General features: G+C 46.9%; 1 protein-coding gene across 19 annotated transcripts in view; it reads right to left on the bottom strand.

The window, feature by feature from the left end:
- TMEM63A (transmembrane protein 63A) overlaps nt 1-15,187 on the bottom strand; it is a 47,755-nt gene that overhangs the window by 2,138 nt on the left and 30,430 nt on the right. For 14 of the 19 annotated variants that reach the window (XM_064276801.1, XM_064276809.1, XM_064276802.1 and 11 more), the window contains 8 exons: nt 13,004-13,110; nt 12,807-12,893; nt 8,668-8,730; nt 4,875-5,037; nt 3,916-4,021; nt 1,806-1,973; nt 816-931; nt 449-571 (listed from right to left, as the gene is read on the bottom strand). In XM_064276801.1, coding sequence (XP_064132871.1) covers nt 449-571; nt 816-931; nt 1,806-1,973; nt 3,916-4,021; nt 4,875-5,037; nt 8,668-8,730; nt 12,807-12,893; nt 13,004-13,110 — 933 coding nt within the window. Of the gene's footprint in view, nt 1-448; nt 572-815; nt 932-1,805; nt 1,974-3,915; nt 4,022-4,874; nt 5,038-8,667; nt 8,731-12,806; nt 12,894-13,003; nt 13,111-15,187 lie in introns of those variants that run through there. The other 5 variants (XM_064276805.1, XM_064276806.1, XR_010319438.1 and 2 more) reach the window with 4 other exon arrangements.

Raw genomic sequence — 15,187 nt, 5'->3', positions numbered from 1 at the left:
GTTTGACCCCCTCTTGGTGCCTATCAGAGGACCTCACCCAGGCAGGTGCTGATGAAGGGCTGTGATGAAGCTGCATCAAACCATAGGGCCTTAACAGCATCGCTTCACTAAAGCCAAAGGCTCACCATGCATTAAATATGCAGCAAAGGAAAGTGAGGAGGAACCGAAACCACTGGGGGAGGGCCTACTTCGGTGGCAAATTATCACTTCAGTGGCTGTGTGGCTTCGCATATGCAGGTTCCCCACCCAGAGGGACTAGGGATGCCTTTCTGCTGACAACTCAGAAACCCACCTGCCATGTCATCAAGGGGCTTCTCTCTCAGCAAGAGACCATCAAAACATGTTTTCCTGGGCCTATCTGGTTTTTTTTTTTTTTTTTTTTTATCTGGTTAGGACCGTTAAAACCAGAAAAAGGAAAATGGATGCTTGGGTGAGAACTGTTGCTTACTGTGAATGGTGGGGGCACGGGGGCCTCGGCTTCACTTCCTTTGTCACTTGCTGATTCTTCTGTCTGCAGGTAACAGCCAAACATTGCAACGATACACAAAACTGATCTTCCGGAACAAACACCCTCCAAACAAACAGATGATTAACACCCAGAATAATAGTACCAGCTGGCACCAAGGTCTCAGTAGCAGCCCCAGAGAGGACTGGGGGGGGAGGGGTACAGGGAGTAGGGAAGTGGGGGGAGGAAGCTACACCTTGCACCCAGCTACCCACACCTATCCTGTGGGCAAATAAAATCTACAGAAGACTGCTGATATGTGAAGCAGCGAGGAGGGCCAGAGTGAACCAGCAGGGGTGGAGGGGGTTACCTTATAGTTCAGAGGGCTGAGGTGCTTGAAGCATCCAAAGCAGGTGTAGGCCAGGCAGACCAGGATGGTGAGCAGCACCACCAGGAAGGTGAACAGAGTGGCGGGGGCCTTCAGACCTGGGAGTGGAGAGGGATGCTGACCTTGTAGGGGGTGGGCTGCCACTCCTGGTGAGGGGTGGGCCACACCTGGTGCCCTCTCCTCTCAGAGGGTGACTTCTCACTCAAGAAGAAAGTAAAGGGAAGGCCTACAACCTATACCCCCTCACTCCTGCAGCTGGGATGGTGCCTTCACAGCTAGGACTGCACAGAATGACCCACTGAACAGCTGGTCAGATTTCAAAACCTTTGCCCAGGCTCCCAGCAGGAACTGGGACACCAAAAACAAAATAAAACCAGTTGCCATCAAGTCAATTCTGACTTGCTGCATAGGGTTTTCAACAGCTGATTTTTTTGGAAGTAGGTCACCAGGGCCAGGACACCAAGTCAACGACAATTGGCCAGTTTCGTTGTTGGGTCAGTCCCTCTAGTCTCCAGTGGCCTGGGCTTGGTAGGATGAAATCTTCCCCCAACCTGACTGGGGCAGAGTCACCCAGTTCTTCTACTTTTTTCTGTCTTTCCAAAAGAATGTCAGTTCTTCCTAGCACGTCCCATCCTCCTCCACTCTGAGGTGTGAGGACCTGGGCCCACCAACCATCCCCAAAGAGAAATCTGGACCATCAGTCCATCTCCTCTGGTTCAGCTCCACCAAGGCTGGTGAAGAGGCTGTTTTCTCTCTAAGGGTGTCTGGGGCAATTGGCCAGGCCTTTTCACAAAGCTTACAGTTGAACTCTGGCTAGCTTGGGAGTTGGTCTGTCCACTGCCCCACCCAACCAGCCCTCCCCCTCAGGTGCGACATTCTGATTGGACACCAGGTTGATGCTATTAAAGTAGTGAGGGATCTGCTTGGCTGGTGTAGATGCGGGAATGTGAAGCCAAGGTCTGGACCCCTCACCCAGGCGCAGGAAGGAGAAGAAGAAGAGCCAGAAAAGGCACAGGATGGGAGCTGCCAAGGCCTGGTTCACGGCGGCGAAGTGGATCTTCTTCTCCAGCTTGGCCGGAAGGTAGATGAAGTAGAGGTTGTGCCGGTCCACCATGTGCTTGAGCAGGATGTAGACGAGGCCTGCGGAGGTGGGCTGTGAGCTGGAGGCCCCAGCTGGGCCACCAGGGCTGCTCTGCCCCCTTCCTCCGGTGGGTGGCTACTTGTGCATGGGGCTGGGGCCAGGTGGAGGGGAAATCCAACAGCGTGAACCCCAAGTTGGGCAAAATGCATAACCTGAATGCTAGTCTGTTCTCTCTTTCACTCTCTCCTGGCCTCTTTCTGACTCCAAAGGAGTAGAGGCATCTGCGATTCTGCCTCTATGGAACACTGACATTCTAGGATCGTTCTGAGGAAAGAACTCAGTTGCCTGGGTTCAGATTCTCCCAGGGCCCCTCCCACACTGTGTTCCCCCAGAGCCCCAGATCCTCCTCTTCTTTCCTACCCAGGCTGACCTCCGACCCTCACCACAGTCAACAGATGCCCAGGGGTCTTCCCCCAGGAGTGGCACTGAAGGTGGGTGCTGCCTTTTCTACTATGCCAGGTTCTTTTTTTTTAAAGTAATGCTGTAGATTTTTAAAATAGTACAACAGAGTGAGAGTCGGAAGCAAATCACAGCCTCTACTAGCCTAAGACCAGAAGAACTAGATGGTGCCCAGCTACCACTACAAACCACTTCCACCAGGACCACAACAGTAGGTCATGGACAGAGTGGGAGAGAAATGCAGAACAAAACTCAAACGCGTAAGACCAGACTTACTGGTCTGTTAGAGACCAGTGGAACCCCTGAGACTATGGCCCTTAGACATCCTTCAAACTTGGAACTAAAATCACCCCAGAGATCACATTATAATCATACAATAGACAGACCTATAAAATGAATAATAACACCAGCGAGGAAAATGTGCACCTCAGAACTATCAACTACATGAGACCTGAAGGGCAGCATCTGCCCAAAAGCAAAGTTCAGAAGGATGCTAGGGGCAGGAAAACTGGGCATATGGACACCGGGAACCCAGGAGGAAGGGGTTTGCAACTAATGTCATGAAACAAGCTGTGTATAAATCATTGAATGGGAAATGAATTTGCTCTGTAAACTTTCACCGAAACAACAGTAAAATGTTAGGAAAAAAAAAAAAAGAATCAGAGCAGTCGCCGTAAACTCAACTCAGACTCATGGCAACCCATGCTTGTCAGAGTAGAACTGCACTCTGTAGGGTTTCCAATGGCTGTGATCTTTCAGAAGTAGATCGATAGGTCTTTCTTCCCAAGTACCTCTGGGTGGACTCAAACCTCCAACCTTTCAGCAGCCTAGGCCAACTGTTTACACTACCCAGGGACTCCCACAGAGTATACAGGGAAAAATAAAACTTCCTCCTATCCCTAAACCTCAGCTATCACTACCAACAGTTTATCCTGCTTCCTCCCAGAGTCTTTCATTCCTCTGCCAGTTCCTGATGTTCTATTTTAGGGTAGTGATCAAGACCTTGGCCTTTGAAGTCAAGCAGTCCTAAGTTCAAATCCTGGCTCTATCTCTCACTAACCATGTGCCCCTCAATTCTTCATCCGTGAAAGAGGGGCAGAAACAAGACCTGCCTCATAGGATTCTGAGGCTTAAACATGACAGCCTGCATGGAGTGTAACAGTGAGCGGCCAGATTGAGAGCAGAGCAACAGTGCTAACCTTAGTTGTTGCTAAAATCAAAGGGTTAAAAACCAAGAATGAAGTGATCCTCTAGCAAGGAAGAACCTCAGCCCAGGAGAAATACAGAGAGGGCATCGTTTGGAAGGCCAGCGGAAGGAGCTCATTTGGAAATGAAATTTGGTGTCACGTGTGGTTCTTTGGTAGCTTGCCCAAGTGGTTATAAGATGTCCACCATTTCCAGGTTTCCATAATGTCCTGGTGATGGTTGTTCCTAGGACATTGAGGGAATCAGCTGCCCCACTACCCCTGGCCCAGCTCCCAAGGGCCGCTGGCTGGTGCACCCCCCTCCATGCAGTCTTCCCTTCCACAGGGGGCCACTCACCGAATGGCGCGATGATAGGACAGGTGATGCTGTAGGCCACAATGACAGTGAAGACACACAGCATCCACGCGTACATGGCACCAAACTCATACTCGAAGGCCTGGTTCTGGGAGGAGGTGGTGGGAGAGGCTCACAGGCTTGTCCCCTGCCCCAAACACCACTCACTGTACTTCAGGTAGCAAGGGGAGAGCGGGGTGGATGAGGATTTGGGAATGGGAGACCCACAGCCACTCCTGCCTCTTCAGATCCTTTCTTTCCCTCCACAAAGCCTTTGCCAGCTTCACCCAGAATTGCACAAGGTACGGAGATTGCATGTTTTCTTAGCATTTCCCTTGTGGTAGTCGTGTCTGCCCCGAAGGACTGCGAGCTCCTTGAGGATACTATCTGAGGACAGCTGGAGAATGGCCCCCCTATGGTGTTGGACCCAGCATCAGCTCTGCCACTTGCAGCTGTGTGTCCTGGGCAAAACGCTTGGCCTCTCTGGGGCTGTTTGCTCATGTGTGCAGCAGGGACACTGCAGTGCCCATCTCGTACAGGTGTTTCAGGTACTAAATAAGAGGATGCAACTTTGCTACCACAGTACCCACAATGGCAAAGGGGAATAAAAGAGAACCCCCTTCCAGCCAATTTAGGGTATCACGGAACAAATGTCACAAGCCCAAAATGCCTTTGACATCTGTGGCAATCCCAAGAAGTTATGTAAACTGGCACCCATGGAAAAGGAATTTGGTGATTTTGGTTGTATGTGTGTGTGGCCAGCCTGTCAGTTAGAGTCATGGCTTGAAGAGGTGTCACATTCACGTGGTGGCTCCTCCTGCCTCCAGCTCCCCACTCCTGTCCCAGAAGCATGCAGCACAGTGCCCGGTGCTGGCTAGGTACTGAGTGTTTTGGGGGGTGAGTCACCAGGCACAGTCGTGCACCTGGAGGCAGACCCTGCCCACTCCGCTGCAGTGTGGCACCTGCTTGACGTTCCTTCGGTCAGCGGCTGTCTTGGCCATGATCATGCGAAAAGTATAGAGGATGAGGCCTGGCAGCCGCAGCAGCTCCATGGCATTGCCAATGAAGGCCGAGGCGATGACGTAGTTCACAAAGAAGGCGCCCTGGTCAGGCAGGAAGACACACCTGGGGAAAACCAGGGGCCTGTGAGTCGGTAGCCACGAGGCCTGGGAGGCTCTCACCAGCAACAGCCTCCTCCTTCCCACCAGAGGGAAAATGGGGGCTCCTTGCTGGGCAGCAGCAGGGAAGCCTGGTGTGGCTTTATATTCACTCCTTCAGGCAGTGAGTATGTGTAGGCACATCTATGTGCCAGGCACTGTGCCAGGCACTGGGAATGAAACAAATCCCCTGACCCTGCAACTTTTCCATCAGAGTACCCACGGTGGCAAAGGAGACAAAAGAACAGGTAAATATACCTTATGCTGGGTGGGGATAAGTGCTCTAGAAAAAGATAAGGTGGGGGTGGAGTGTTTACTGTTTTATGCGGGGGTGGTCAGAGAAGCCTCCCGCAGACATGAAGGCACTGAAGGTGCCTAAGGAACCGGTCACCTAGTAATCTGGTCAGGGGAGCACACTCCAAGCAGAGGGAGCAATAAAGCGAGGGCTCTAGAAAAAAAAAAAAAATTTTTTTTTTTTCCTATGGGGGCTCGCCGAACAGACCCATGGAACATAAAGGGACAGGCGAAGCCACAGACGACAGACCAGAGACAGAGAGGTAGGACTGTTATGGGTTGAACTGCATCCCTCCAAAAGACAAGTTCAAGTTCTAAACCCCAGCACTGGTAAATGTAACCTTGTTTGGAAATGGAGCCTTTAAAGATGTTATCGGTTAAATTAAGATGAAGGTCATCCTGGAGTAGGGTGGGTCCTAATCCAATATGAGTGGTGTCCTTATACAAAGAGGAGGACAGACACAGAGAGACATGGAGAAGACGACCATGTGAAGACAGAGGCAGAGGCTGGGGTGACACATCTATAAGCCAAGGAACACCAAGGATTGCTGCCAAACACCAGAAGCTAGAAAGAGCCAAGGAAGGGTCTTCCCCTAGAACCTTCAGAGACAGCAGGCTCCACTGACACCTTGATTTTGGACTTCTGGCTTCCGGAACTGTGGGACGATAAGTTTCTGTTGTTTTAAGGCACCCTGTTTGAGATACTTTGTTGGGGAAGCCCTAGAACACCAATATGGCTGAAAGGCGCAGAGGCCTGGCCCACGGTGGGCCTATAGGAGACCGTGGGAGGGCTCTGAGCAGAAGCAGCTCCACTGTGGCGAGGGCGCTCTCGGGGAGGTGGGAGCAGGAGACTCTGCAGACAGCTACTGCTGCCATCCCCGTGCAGGAGCAAGGATGGTTGTGGTGGAGGCAGGAGAAACGGTCGGATTCTGGGTATCAGAGCTGTCGAGATTTGCTGATGGATTCGGTGTGGTGTATGAAGGAAAGACAGGAGAACAAGAATAACTCCAATGTCTCTCTCTCTTTTTTTTTTTTTTGCCAGAGCAACTTAAAGAAGAGAGTTATGGGCCAGGGGAAGCTGTGGGAGAAGTAGATTTGGTGATCAAAGTCAGGAGTTTGGTTTTGGGCAGGTTAAGTCTGAGATGCCCATGAGAACTCTAGATAAGATTTGTGGGCAAACAGTTGGATACAGGAGTCTGGTGATGCAGGCTGGCGTTATAAACGTGGAAGTCATCAGCGTATTGTAATTTAGGAGTAGCAGGTGGTATTAAAGCTATGAGATCAGCCAAGGTCACCTAGAGATAGAGGTGGATGGAGGACTGAGGTCCAGGCCCTCGGCAACCAACATTCAGAGCTTGGGAGACAAGAAAGAAGGCAGAGAAGGAGAAGCAGTGGGTGGGAGAACCAAGACGGAGGCTCACAGAAGCCACATGAAGACAGCATTTAAGGAAGGAAGGTGTGGTTCAACATGTCTGATGCTGCTGATAGATCACATAAGACTAGGACTGAGACTTGACCATTGGATGTGGCCACTTGGAAGTCACTGTCAACATACAGAAGAGCTGGTTGGGTGTGTGTCTGCCTGTGGTTTCCAGCTCCCAGGTCATTATCTTATCCAGTAAGAACCAGTTTTGTTATTCACTCCATCCTTACAGGTAAGCATGGTTCACAACCAGCCTTCCCTATAAACGATCCTTTGGAAGAGTCAGTTCTGATCAGTGGGACCCATATTAGGACATCAAGTATAGTGCAACAGGAGCTGGATTGAGCCCCAGCACTGGCTCTTGACTAGCTGGGTAACCTTGAGCAAGTTATTCAACATCTCTGGGCCTCAGTCTCCTCATCTGTAAAATGGAGATAATAATAGTAACCACCTCATAACTTGTTGTAAAGGTTAAATGAGAAAAAGACATTTAAAGCACTTAGCATGTGCCTAAACTTAAATAATAGCTATTACTATTAAGTAGGTATGGTCAAAAAAACTAACCCATTACCGTTGAGTCGATTCCACTCATAGCAATCCTATAGGACAAAGTAAAACTGCCCCATAGGGTTTCCAAGGCTGTAATCATTACAGCTGAAGTTGTTAAGGATTGAAGTTGTCAAGGATTTCATTTTACTTGAATCCACAATCAACACCCATTGAAGCAGCAGTCAAGAAATCAAATGATGTATTGCATTGGGAAAATCTGCTGCAAAAGACCTCTTTAAAATATTAAAAAGCAAAGAAGTCACTTTGAGAACTAAGGTGTGCCTGACCCAAGCCATGGTATTTTCAATTGCCTCAAAAGTTGGACATTGAACAAGGAAGTCCAAAGAATTGATGCATTTGAATTATGGTGTTGGTGAAGAATATCGAATATACTACGAACTGCCAGAAGAATGAACAAATCTGCCTTGGAAGAAGTATAGTCAGAATGCTCCTTAGAAAGGAGGATGGCGAGGCTTCGATTCACATACTTTGGACATGTTGTCAGGAGGGATCAGTCCCTAGAGGAGGACATCATGTTTGGTAAAGCAGAGGGTCAGGGAAAAAGAGGAAGACCCTCAATGAGATGGATTGATACAGTGGCTGCAACAATGGGCTCAAACAAAGCAATGATTGTAAGGATAGCACAGGACAGGGTAGCATTTCGTTCTGTTGTACTTGGGGTCACTGTGAACCAGAGCCTACTCGACAGCACCTAACAACAAATGTTTACAGAAGCAGACTACCACATCTTTCTCCCGTGGAGTGGCTGGTGGATTCGAACCGCCAACCTTTCAGTTAGCAGCCTAGCACTGAACCTCTGAGCCACCAGGGCTCCTTTTAGTGGGTGTGGTACAAGCCTAAAACACTAACTGGGATCCACATCTGCAATATGTTTAACTCCATTCTCCTGGCAAAAATACTCCCCAGACCAGACAGTCACTCTGGTCTCGGTGTTTAATTATTACTCTCCTTCTCCCTGGCACCACTCAGACCCAGCAGTTCTTTCTCCCCAAGCAGCTCTGTTCTCACTAAGTAAGTTCAAAGAATGAATAAGACTGCCACTAATTGAATTTTCGCCTAAAAAATTAACTACATTTCTGCGTGTGCAGCACAAAGTGGGGCAGCTCCCATGGTGCGGCCCAGGGCCTCTGTGGGGCCCCGGCCCAGCCAGGAAGTGGTAGGGTGGTGGTGATGCCCCCAGACCTGTTTGTGGGAGGAAGATGGAGGTTCTGAAGCATAGACTCCCCACGATGCCCTGCAGCCCCAGCCCCAGCCCCTGTGCGACATTTACACGCGGTCCCGGCTGCACAACACGACGCGGCAGATACTTACTCCAATCTGACAGAGGCCTCTGAGAAAGTTTTGTCAAAGAGCCACCGGAAGAAAAAATCCAGGCTGAAAGACAAATTAATTTGTAAAGTTCATTTCCAGCATTCCATACAATCACTACACATGGTTCTGTTTTTGTTTTCTTTTCTTTTCCATTTTTTCCTGCTCTAGAAACAGGCCAAATCTCAAGATTTGCATTTGTTCTCTAATAAGACGCCATTTACTGCAGTGTGACTTATATAGGGGCCTGCTTTAACCGAAACGTCCTTCCTTGAGATAAACAAGGCCTTGATTACCAAATACCAAATGAAACCTGCGGCTGTCAAGTTGATTCCAACCCACAGTGACTCTGTAGGACAGAGTAGAACTGTTACATAAAGTTTCCAAGGCTGTAAATCTTTACAGTCTCCATGTGTCTGTGCTACAGCTGCTAACAAAGAGGTCGGCAGTTCAAATCCCCCAGGCACTCCTCGGAAACTCTATGGGGCAGTTCTACTCTGTCCTATAGGGTCACTACAAGTCGGAATCAACTTGACGGCAGTGGGTTTTTTGTGTCTGTCAGTTTGTCATACTGTGGGGGCTTGTGTGTCGCTGTGATGCTGGAAACTAAGCCACTGATATTCAGATACCAGCAGGGTCACCCATGGCAGACAGGTCCCAGGTGAGCTTCCAAACTAAGACAAACTAGGAAGAAGGACCTGGCAGTCTACTTCTGAAGAGAATTAGCCAGTGACAACCTTAGGAATAGCAGTGGGACATTGTCTGATATAGTGCTGGAAGATGAGCCCCCCAGGTTGGAAGGCACTTAAAATATGACTGGGGAAGAGCTGCCTCCTCAAAGTAAAGTTGACCTTAATGACGTAGATGGAGTCAAGCTTTCGGGACCTTCATTTGCTGATGCGGCACAATTTAAAATGAGAAGAAACGGCTACAAACATCCATTAATAATCGGAATGTGTAATGCATGAAGTATGAATCTAGGAAAACTAGAAGTCATCAGAAACGAAATGTAGTGCATAAACATTGATATCCTAGCATTAGTGAGCTGATATGGACTGGTATAGGCCATTCTGAATCGGACAATCATATAGTCTACTATGCCCAGAATGACAACTTGAAGAGGAATGGTGTTGCCTTCATTGTCAAAAAGAACATTTCAAGGTCTATCCTGAAGTACAACGCTGTCAGGGATAGGATAATATCCATACACCTATAAGGAAGACCAGTTAATATGACTATTATTCAAATTTACACTCCAACCTCTAAGGCCAGAGATGAAGAAATTGAAGATTTTTACCAGCTTCTGCAGTCTGAAATTGATCAAACATGCAATCAGGATGCATTGATAATTACTGGTGATTGCAACGCGGAAGCCGGAAACAAAGGACAGGTAGTTGGAAAATACGGCCTTGGTGATAAAAATGATGCCAGAGATCACATGATTGAATTTTGCAAGACCAATGACTTCTTCATTGGAAGTACCTCTTTCCACCAACATGAACGGCAACTATAACATGGACCTAGCCAGATGGAATACACAGGAATCAAATTGACTATATCTGTGGAAAGAGACAATGGAAAAGCTCAATATCATCAGTCAGAACAAGGCCGGGGCCGACTATGGAACAGACCATCAATTGCTCTTATGCAAGTTCAAGATGAAACTGAAGAAAATTAGAACAAGTCCACAAGAGCCAAAGTACGACCTTGAGTATATCCCACCTGAATTTAGAGACCATCTCAAGAATAGATTTGACACGTTGAACAGTAATGACTGAAGACCAGACAAGTTGTGGGATGACATCAAGGACATCATACATGAAGAAAGCAAGAGGTCATTGAAAAAAACGGGAAAGAAAGAAAATACCAAGATGGATGTCAGAGGAGACTCTGAAACTTGCTCATGAACTTCAAGCAGCTAAAGCAAAAGGAAGAAATGAAGTAAAATAACTGAACAGAAGATTTCAAGGGGTGGCTTGAGAAGACAAAGCAAAGTACTATAATGACAACATGTGCACAGAGCTGGAGATAGAAAACCAAAAGGGAAGAGCACGCTCAGCGTTTCTCAATCTGAAAGAACTGAAGAAAAAATTCAAGCCTCAAGTTGCAATAGTGAAGGATTCTATGGTGAAAATATTTAACAATGCAGGAAGCATCAAAGGAAGATGGAAGGAATACACAGAGTCATTATACCAAAAAGAACTGGTCAACGTTCAACCATGTCAGGAAGTAACATATGATCAGGAACCCATGGCAATGAAGGAAGAAGTCCAAGCTGCCCTGAAGGCACTGGCGAAAAAAAAGGCTCCAGGAATTGACAGAATATCAATTGAGATGTTTCAACAAACAGATGCAGCACTGGAAGTGCTCACTTGTCTATGCTAAGAAATTTGGAAGACAGCTACCTGGAAGAGATCCATATTTATAACTATTCCCAAGAAAGGTGATTCAACCGAATGCAGAAATTATCGAACAATACCATTAATATTGCACGCAAGCAAAATTCTGCTGAAGATCATTCGAAAGCAGCTGCAGTAGTATATCGACAGGGAACTGCCAGAAATTCAGGCTGGTTTCAGAAGAGGACATGGAACCAAGGATATCATTGCTGATGTCAGACGGATCCTGGCTGAAAGCAGAGAATACCAGAAGGATGTTTACCTGTGTTTTATTGACTATGCAGAGGCATTCAACTGTGTGGATCATAACAAATTATGGATAACATTGCAAAGGATAAGAATTCCAGAACACTTAATTGTGCTCATAAGGAACCTTTACATAGATCAAGAGGCAGTTGTTCAGACAGAACAAGGGGTTACTGATTGGTTTAAAGTCAGGAAAGGTGTGCATCAGGGTTGTATCCTTTCACCATACCTATTCGATCTGTATGCTGAGCAAATAATCTGAGAAGCTGGACTATCTGAAGAACGGGGCATCAGGATTGGAGGAAGACTCATTAACAACCTACGTTATGCAGATGACGCAACCTTGCTTGCTGAAAGTAAAGAGGACTTGAAGCCCTTACTGATGAAGATCAAAGACCGCAGCCTTCAGTATGGATTATAACTCAACATAAAGAAAACAAAAATCCTCACAACTCAATAAGCAACATCATGATAAATGGAGAAAAGATTGAAATGGTCAAGGATTTCATTTTACTTGGATCCAAAATCAACAGCCATGGAAACAGCAGACAAGAAATCAAAAGATAAAAAAAAAAAAAGAAATGAAAAGACATATTTTTGGGGGCAAATCTGCCGCAAAGGACCTCTTTAAAGTGTTGAAAAGCAAGAACGTCACCTTGAAGACTAGGTGCGCCTGACCCAAGCCATGGTATTTTCAATCCCATCATATGCATGAGAAAGCTGGACACTGGATAGGGAAGACCGAAGAAGAATTGGCACCTTTGAATTGTGGTGTTGGTGAAGAATATTGACTATACCATGGACTGCCAAAAGGACAAACAAATCTGTCTTGGAAGAAGTACAACCAGGATGCTCCTTAGAAGCAAGGATGGCAAGGCTGTGTCTTACATACTTTGGACATGTTGTCAGGAAGGATCAGTCCCTGGAGAAGAACATCATGCTTGGCAAAGTACAGGGTCAGCTGAAAAGAGGAAGGCCCTCAACGAGGTGGATTGACACAGTGGTTGCAACAATGAGCTCAAGCATAACAAGGATTGTGAGCATGGCGCAGGGCTGGGCAGCGTTTTGTTCTGTGGTACATAAGCTCACTATGAGTTGGAACCAACTCCATGGCACCTAACAACAACAAATCTTTACGGAAGCAGACTGCCACATCTTTCTCCCATGGAGTAGCTGGTAGGTTTGAACTGCAGACCTTTTAGGAGCCCTAGCACTTAACCACTGTGCCACCAGGACTCCTAGAGGCCCTGATTAGACCCTCCCTAAAAAGAAGGTCCTCGATCAGTATTGTTTTCAAAAGTTTTTTTTTTTTAAGGAAAAAAGATCATATTTCCAGAAGAACAAAAGGGCCAGCATAATCGCATTGAAAGTGGGTATGCCAGGCTGAAATGTTGTAGGGTATGCATTGGCTCCAAGTCCATTTCCACCCTCCTGGGGACAATGCTCTCCGGATGTGGCCCTGATGCAGAATTCAGAGCTGGAGGTGGTGATGGGTACCTGGTGAGGCCTAGAGAGGGCAGGATCAGCACCATGAAGATCAGGAAAATGTAGACCTTGGTCATCATGATCCAGTTTTCCCCTGACCTGCGGAAAGTCAGAGGTGAGCATTCACAGCAAGGCCGCTGCTATGCTCCCAGTCCCCTCAGAGATCTCATTCTCAGGTGATGGACCCATAGCCTCCCTCTGACACTCACTTGGTCCAGTGAGACTCCAGCAGTGTGGAGTAGTAGACGATGGTTGGGAGCAGGGCAGAGAATGACCACAGGAGGAGGGTTGGGAAGAACTGGCTGATGACCGGGTTCTAGAAAAGTAAGACCCACAGCAAACAGTCAGGGCAGGCCTGTGGGCTCTGAGGCCATGACCTGTTGGCATGACAGCTGAGTGAGCTCCTGGGGGAAGGGCTGAGCTTCCAGTCATCCTTGACTCCCAGAGCCAGCACTGTGCCTGGCACAGGGCAAGCATTCTATAAATGGTGGCTGAGCAATCAATATCAGCACCTTATATTCGTATTCACCACCCATCTGTCAGTTTGTTACACTGTGGTGGCTTGTGCGTTGCTATGATACCGGAAGCTATGCCACCAGTATTTCAAATACCAGCAGGGTCACCCATGGCGGAGAGGTTTCAGCAGAGCTTCCAGACTAAGACCTACAAGGAAGAAAGGTGATCTATTTCTGAAAATTGGCTAATGAAACCCTATGCATTACAGCAGAACACTGTCCCATATAATGCTGAAAGATGAGTCTCCTAGGTTGGAAGGCAGTCAAAACAGACAGTGGCCACAATAATGAACTCGAGTATACCAACAATCCTGAAGATGGTGCAGGACCAGGCAACATTTTGTCCTGTTGCACACGAGGTCACCATGAGTCTGAATTGATTCAACAGCAGTTAACAACCCATTTGTATAGCTCTTTAGAGTGGAGAAAGCAATTTCACATACAACTGAATTCCACTCATCTGACAGGCTAGGTGAGATCACCTTCTGGGTTCCCTGTAAAGATAAATGACAGGTGCCAAGGGAAGACTGAACACTTAAGGCCAGGGCTCCTCTCCAGTCGGCCTGCGCACTTAGCAACCACTGTCGGGCTATGTGTATACCAGGACTCCACTGTTTGCCCCCAGCCCTGCTTATCTGGTTGTACTTATTACTGTAACCTCACGATATGAAAACCTATTACTTTAATTAAATGAACGTAAAAATAGAGAGAAAATTTCTTGGGAAACTAAGCTGAATACTTTGAAAAGACTTGATAAAAGCCGATTTCTAAAAAATGTTGACTCGAATGAGGTCTAGGAGGAGTCCATACTAAGGATGGCTTTGCAAGTATCTTTAATGTCTTTCTTTACTGGGCTGGGTTTTACTTTAAAGAAACCGAAACCAGAATCACAAACAATGAAATAAAGTTGTGGTTTATTTATGTAAAATAGGCAAGGAGGTGCTCTAATCAGCAGATCCATGTTCAAAAGAACAGGCCTTAACCTGACATCAAAAAATTGGCAAAAGAACGCACTTTAAAACAAACAAACAAAAAACCAAACCCACTGCAGGGGAGTCATAGCAACTGTATAGGACAGGGTAGAACTGCCCCATAGGGTTTCCAAGGAGCGCCTGGTGGATTCAAACTGCCAGCCTTTTGGTTAGCAGCCGTAACTCTTACCCACTACATCACCAGGGCTCCCAAATGCATATTAAAACTTTAAATCTGAATAAAACTGCTTCATCTATACTTATGTGTTTTTTATTTTATATTGAGTCAGATAAGAGAGCTTCAGCCACTCATTAACTCATTTGTTCTTCATCTCAATAACCCCATGAGTATAGTATGGCAAGTGTTTTAACTCCAGTTTTTGAATGAAAAAAATCAAGGCCCAGAATACACTCAGCTAGCAGCTGGAAAGCTAGGACTAGGACCCAAAGGCCTCCAGCCCAGGGTCTTTTCCCAGAGGGTGATTCACCAAATGCCAAATGGAAATGGAAAAAAGAAAAGATTTAGGGGCGTATTTCAGTAAAGCTAAATATGGGAAAGCAAGGTTTTTAAGTAGATCCCAACTTAGGGAGCGTTCAGCTGTTACCTCATCAACTCAAATCATCCATGTTTTTGTTTGTTTGTTTAACCATGCATCACCTATACAGCATAAATGACTTTATAACTAGATTATCCAAAGCTAAAGGACAAAATCAATAATTAGTTCACTATCCTGCCACCCCAATTGACAGAGCTCTTTCCATTCTTTCCTGTTCCCTCCCAGACACGCCCACTGTAGACACACATCGCTGTTGTTGGGTGCCATCGAGTCAATTTTCAACTCATGGCAACTCAAATGAGACAGAGCAGAATTGCCCCCTAGGATTTCCTAGGCTGTAATCTTTACAG

The sequence above is a fragment of the Loxodonta africana genome, chromosome 25 (genome assembly GCF_030014295.1).
Source record: "Loxodonta africana isolate mLoxAfr1 chromosome 25, mLoxAfr1.hap2, whole genome shotgun sequence".
NCBI lineage: Eukaryota > Metazoa > Chordata > Mammalia > Proboscidea > Elephantidae > Loxodonta > Loxodonta africana.
The sequence above is the reverse complement of the archived record's forward strand: the minus strand, read 5'-3'. Positions and strand labels throughout refer to the sequence as shown.